The 6,265-nt window shown below is 41.4% G+C and overlaps 1 protein-coding gene across 1 annotated transcript; it reads right to left on the bottom strand.

Annotated features, from left to right (window-relative positions):
* Positions 1-3,180: 3,180 nt before the first annotated feature.
* On the bottom strand, positions 3,181-6,040 carry LOC136493563 (uncharacterized). Its single transcript, XM_066489661.1, has 8 exons — positions 5,856-6,040; positions 5,239-5,355; positions 4,807-5,000; positions 4,619-4,724; positions 4,354-4,501; positions 4,093-4,229; positions 3,807-3,973; positions 3,181-3,720 (listed from the first exon to the last, which is right to left on the bottom strand). The coding sequence occupies exons 1-8, from the start codon at positions 5,947-5,949 to the stop codon at positions 3,427-3,429; spliced, it is 1,257 nt and encodes a 418-aa protein (XP_066345758.1). The 5' UTR covers positions 5,950-6,040; the 3' UTR covers positions 3,181-3,426.
* Positions 6,041-6,265: the final 225 nt, after the last annotated feature.

Below are 6,265 nucleotides of genomic sequence, written 5' to 3'. Positions count from 1 at the left end.
CACCTAGAATCGAACTCTATCTGGGGCAAATCCAAGCAGCTGAAACTGGCAACCAATCAAGACTCAAGCAGGATTCTTGGCTTCAGATTTGTACAGAAAACAAAGTAGCATGTCTGAGAGGGACGCTGGAGGGGATCAGGGCCCAGGGGTATGGGTTTTATATCTGCATTTAGGTGTAATATAATGCAGATGTCATACTAAACCGTCAAATAACTCAGGCTCAATATGGTATAAATTAGTACTCCCTTTATTTCAAAGTATAAGTCATTTTGTCTCTAAATACTATACATCAAGATATACACTAGATCTAAGATTTGGAATAGAGGAGTAACTTTTACTCCCTCCATTTCCAAGTAAATCAATTTTTAGAGCTGTCTTAAGTCAATTCTTTTTTAGTTTGACCGAGAAAAAACGCCTAGATTTATGACACCATATTAGTATCATTACATACAACATAGAGCTATATTTTCATAGTGTGCTTATTTGGTCAAATTATATTATGATTTGGTCAAATTTAAAAAATGTTGGCTTAAGACATCTATATAATTTGATCTATATGTCGTTTTAATTTTGTAGACAAAGCGTCTAGCTAGATGCATAACAAAAACTATGAACATCGAAAGGTCAAAAATACCAATAATTTGGGACAGGATGGAGTATTATGTTTCTTTTTTCAGGACAGAGGGTAAGCACAGCGTTGCAGTGAAAATAGTACATCATGCAAATGCTAGGGTAATATTGCAAACAACAGCAAATTCTTGGTCCTTACAAAAGCACATGATTTTCATAGTTGAAACAAAATTCATGATTTTTAACTACTGTCTACGAAGACGCTACAAGACCAAGTGGAAGAGCGCAGCTTGCAGTATTAGTATCGTCGCAATTTGATTTCCATGGACCATAAACAGTGCAACATGAGCTGTGGTCAGAACTCAGAAGTCAGATGGCCACAAAAGTAAGCCATGCTTACATATTGAGTGCAAGGTTGGCACCTATAATAAAGGCAGGCCGACATCGATTGGCCAAGATCTACAAACTCAAGACTTCGTCTCTCATCTAAACGCTAAAAAGGGATTTTGACCGATAAACTAGGAGTTGAGTTACATGAATTCGATGGGCGTCGACTTGAGCAAACAAGCAATCTGGTGGGCGTCGACTTTAGCAAGCAAGCAATCTGATGGGCGGCGGTTGGTCACCGCGAGGTGTCTACTCGCAACTGGATTTGCAGGCATGCTCTCTGACCTTGCGATTGCAAGACAGATTCAGTTTGCAAATGTTAGCTACCTGTCAGAAAGACAGAAACAGGTGGTGAATGTGGGAGGTTCGATCTTGGGACGTCAAATGCATCATAGAGTTGTTAATGTAGTTGCAAGAGGAGCTGGCCGGGGATGACGGTGGATCAGAATTGTTAATCCTGATCCATTTGTTTGTCGTTTTTATTCTTATATTATTTTATTTCTTGGCTGTGAGCGGTTGAGCGTTTACTTTGACTGTATCGTCAGGTTGTGTTTTCCTATTCCAAATCCCAGCCGCATTCTTATCTGTTTCTCCAAAACTAAATGGTACCCTTTCAAGTAACTAGTACTCCTACCATTTTTTATAATGAAATCCTAATGCCACTGTTAAATGGTAAACGCAGCTGATGGTTCCCGGATGAAGAACTGAAGACTATTGTATTGTATGGTCAGGAATAGTACAAGTCAACACTGAGATTTGTCTTATGTTTCTCGTGGTTTAGGTAAGTGTCTGATATCATTTTGGCATCTTTCCTTGTCATGGACTGTTCGCACTCTCTTGAAACAGTCCCATCGAGACAAGACGAGTGCAGTGACAGTCAGTCTCAACTCTCAACTAAAACACTTGCTGACACAACCTTATTCGCTCGTACTGTCTTAAATAGGGTATCAAGATTTATTCCGGCACAGAGGGATCGGATGTGTTTCTTGTTCAACGAAGTCGGAGTAGCTGGCCAGCCAGCCATTGCTCTGCCTTAATTGGCCAGGCAAAATATTTTTTTTCTTATGGTTAGAACTAGCTAAACCCAGCTTAAAGGCCTGTTCGCTTCAACTTATCAGCCGGCTTATCAGCTAGACACCCTGTTCGCTGGTTGATTTCTGGGCTGATTTAGGACTGGCTGGTGCTGGTTTGTTATGAGAGAAAAATACTGTTGACTGGCTAGTTTGGGCTACCAACAAGCGAACAGGGTGAGAATCTACAGTATTTTTCTCTCACAATAAAAACAGCTTCAGTCGGCTTTAATACCAGCCGAACAGGCCCTTAGGGTCATGGATGATTTTCTTCATTATATCAGATTTTATGTTCTGTGACGAAAGCTGTCCATTAGTGCACAACCGTTTAGCAAAACAGGGTGCTATTTGTAAGCATGAACTATGAAACTTGCACGAAATTTAAGTTTACCGATTCTTGCAGATATTTTAGGACGAATTGACATATATCCACTTGCCAACGCGGCGCGTCACACGTCGCCCGAGGACTTCAAGCATTTGCCGAGCCACATGGCTCCGTCCAACAAACGCTTCCTGATACATTTGACTGCCGCGCAATTTTCTTTTGAACAAATGTAGCAATCAGCGGCTCAGCGCGGCTCAAGATCCTCAAGGAACTGCGAAATACGTTGACTAAGATTTTTTTTTTAAAAAAAACATCATGATGACAAAACTGCCACCGACTAATTGGGTTAAGATTCTGGGATTTGGAAACGTCCAGCGCGAATTTCAGCTACCGGTGAACAGAAGCAACAATTCCACTGCTGACAAAACGGCATTGACAGCGTACTACTCCAGACTTCGGACAGAGTCCCGTTTTAGGAATGCTTTAGAGTTTACCTTGTATTTGGCCCATAGCATCTGACGGTTGCTTGAATTGGTATCCAATCCAACTAAGAATATACGTGGGCAACATTTTCCCAAAGGCGTGAGTCAGACAGTAGAAGAATTCTGATCTGATGATTCATGACAGTTTACCAAATTATCAAATGGGTTTCACAAAGTGGCACAGCTACCTGGACCTACATGATTCCTTTCAGACATCGGCCTTGGCATATTGCAACCTGCAGGAGAGAACTGATCATGACAGTTTAGGTTTAACCAGTCAAATCACTGATGTCTCAACCAATTGTGTACCTAATTACTTTCTTTAGGGGAAGAAATAAGACGACTGTAACAAACTCAAGCTCCATTCCAGATTCCAGAAGTGCAGTACAGGATGGACTAAGCCAAATCCGATTTAATAATTGAAAACAATATACAGATCATCAAGTGACTATAGTATGCCAAAGGGCTTTACTGGAATGTCATTACCATCATGTGTGTACATCAAAGTCAGATTATATGTAAAAATACAAAAAAAAAAAACTTGTGTTGAACATATTGTTTCCATATGGCATGGCAGACCGGGTATTATAGATCATTCAATCCTCTCATGGTAGACATTCAGGACATAGCTGTTGAGGAGATCACCTAATGTCTTGGTCGAGAATTTTTGCACCACATGGTCTCGTGCTTGTTCACCCAATCTGACAGCAAGATCATGATCATTCACAAGTTTCAGCATGGCTTTGGAGAATTCTGCGGGAGAGGGATCACACAGAAACCCTGTTACTTCATTCACAACTGTTTCCACTGGGCCACCACTATTGCAGGCAATTACAGGCTTATGGGCTGCCATGGCTTCAAGAGGTACGATACCGAAATGTTCATCCTGGATAAGTACGAGACACAGGCTTGTTTATTAAGGTAAATAGAATGCTTAGCTTGATGTAAGCCCTAGCACAGCAATACACTTACCTTGGGAGTGTATAAAACACAGAGGCAGTTGGAGAGAAGCTCGTTTCTTTCAGATGTTGAGCAAGATGTAACAAAATTAACCTGTCCAGACACCCCTTCAGTCACTGCGAGTCTTTTGAGTTCCTCAAGGTATTCAACATTTTCCTTCAGACGCTTATCATAGCCACCTAAAGATTGAGCATGGTAGGAAATCAGCGCAGTCAATATTTTATATTGTTTAAAACCCTTGATTTTGTAACATTGAACATGCAACTAGAAGGAAAATAAGTATGCAAACAAAAATCACCTGCCACTGTTAATGTTGCTTCTTGCAGAGCATCACCAGGTAGAGTTGAAGCAAGAGAACGGAGCAAAGCAAATGCTGAAATGGCAAGATCAAGATTCTTTTTCCTCTCAAACCGGTTGATTGATAGGAAATTCAATCTGTACAAAAGATGGTTGTCTAGTTTAGCTAAATCTGAATATGATAATGGTAAGAAGATCTGTTTAGTCTAAAAATTGAATAAGTGAGACCTAAATGTAAGGAGATATACAAGCATGAAGTTACTTATAAGCATGGGGTTCGTGAAACTGCTCAACAGAGACAGCTGGATATAGAACACCAGGCTCGATTCCTCTAGCATGTAAACCAGAAAAGGTCCTTGCAAAAGTTGCTGCAGTGAACTTGCTATTAACTAGAATCAAATCAGCCATACCTGATATACATAAAAGGTAACCACTACAATTACAATGCTGCTGGATGCCAAGACATATTCCAGAAAAGGGAAGAAAAAAATAGCAGGTACTCAAATTCGAGATGCAGAAGACTATACCAGTAGTCGTTTCCTCAATCATGTCAATTGGCTTACGATATAACCTCCGGAGCATAGTAGTATGTTGCGCAAGTAATAGATCAGGGAAGTGACAATAAAATATTATCTGGAGATACAACATATAAATTGTCATCAAGGAGCTGCAATTGGAGAACAGTAAGCACTTCATGCAAACAAGACACTGATACCTTTGATGATGCCCTTAGTTTAAGTAGTGGAATCACAACAGAAACCTGGTCTACCAATATGACATCAAAGAAGGGCCATCTGAGTAGCACACAGAGTGCAACAAAAATGCAGCGAAGATAAGCACAAACAGCATGAAAGCGGTAAAACACATGACGAGGCAGGAAATCTCCATATACAGTAACTGGAAACAAACCTGCAAACGACCAGAGAAAAAAACTAGGTAAGAATTGTATTTGCATAAGCACCAATTTTATACATAATCTGTAATTTTTTGCATTGCAGGAATTGAATTAACATGGAAGTGACCTGGGACAAGTGTTCTGAATCAAGGCACAGTGTGTAAAACACAAAACACCACAGGGAAGCTAGTTTAACTGTATTTAGAACTAGGGTGTCAACAAAATATACGTAGGTAAAGTTCTGAGCCTTACCAGAAACAGTCTCCTCAAAGCAACGGTTTTTATCATGATGTGATGTGAAGACATGAACATCATGGCCGTGGGCAGCAAGCTGGCAAGCTGCATCGACAATCAATCTCTCAGCACCACCTACACAAAAGGTTGACTATAGTTGAGCAGCTTCGATCTTTCATGCTGCGAGTATGGTCATACATTGATCATACTGCAGCAGCAGGTACTGCAAAAGGTACATAGAAATTATTCTGTAATCTGTCAACTGTGAGCTACCCATGGCAAGCACGACGCAAATACACTTCAAACTAGCACAATCACTTCCTGCATCAAGCTAATTGAACGGAGTCGCTACTTCACAAGAAGCATCACTCACGTATGTATGAAAACAACACTCCCTAGACACAGGGATACCACCTGAGTTGCCATACTCTCCTAAATATTACACAAAACTCGAGAACCTCCTGTGTCTCCAAATAGAGTTTGCGCTCCTCTTGCAGTTGAAGACACCCAAAATTTTCTGTTCCTGAAAGGTTAACCGGATCTAAACAAATAAACCTATGCGACATCTCAGATTGGACAGTGCGGGGACGCAAAGCATGAGCACGAGCGACCGGAGGTGGAAGAAGGCGACTTACCGATTCCGAGATCCGGGTGGATGACGGCAATCTTAAGCCGTTTCGTCCTCGTTCCCGACGAAGCGCCGGCAATTTCTCCTCCCGCCGCCGCCATCTTCTCCGACTGCCGCAGTAGCCAGTCGTCGAGTTCCCCGATCCGAGATTACACACTCACAAGACGAGAGCCCGGCCCAAAAGGATCCACTCAATCCAGAGTTCCTTGAATAGCCTTTGCGACGCATAGCCCATGTTCAAACGTACCGTGCGCATTGGGCCTCTTTCGTCGTGGCCACGGCCCTGCCGTGCGCTTGCGGTGGTAGACACGTGGTGTGTTTGCAATATCCATTTAAATAAAAATACAGACATCTGGTTTAATATTATAAAAATTGTTTCAACTCAGTAAAATATGAAGCCTGTTTCATATTTTTTCT

The sequence above is a fragment of the Miscanthus floridulus genome, chromosome 11, assembly GCF_019320115.1.
Source record: "Miscanthus floridulus cultivar M001 chromosome 11, ASM1932011v1, whole genome shotgun sequence".
NCBI lineage: Eukaryota > Viridiplantae > Streptophyta > Magnoliopsida > Poales > Poaceae > Miscanthus > Miscanthus floridulus.
Note: the sequence above shows the minus strand (reverse complement) of the source record. Positions and strands in the feature narration are given on the sequence as shown.

Bases quoted from the DNA above. Each gene is read 5' to 3' on its own strand.
- LOC136493563 (XM_066489661.1), bottom strand. From the start codon at position 5,949: ATGGCGGCGGCGGGAGGAGAAATTGCCGGCGCTTCGTCGGGAACGAGG. The intron at 3,974-4,092 runs GTGATTTTTGTT...CTCAATCTTTAG, and splicing joins AGCAACATTAACAGTGGCAG to GTGGCTATGATAAGCGTCTG. The intron at 3,721-3,806 runs GTAAGTGTATTG...GTACTTATCCAG, and splicing joins GTGTTTTATACACTCCCAAG to GATGAACATTTCGGTATCGT.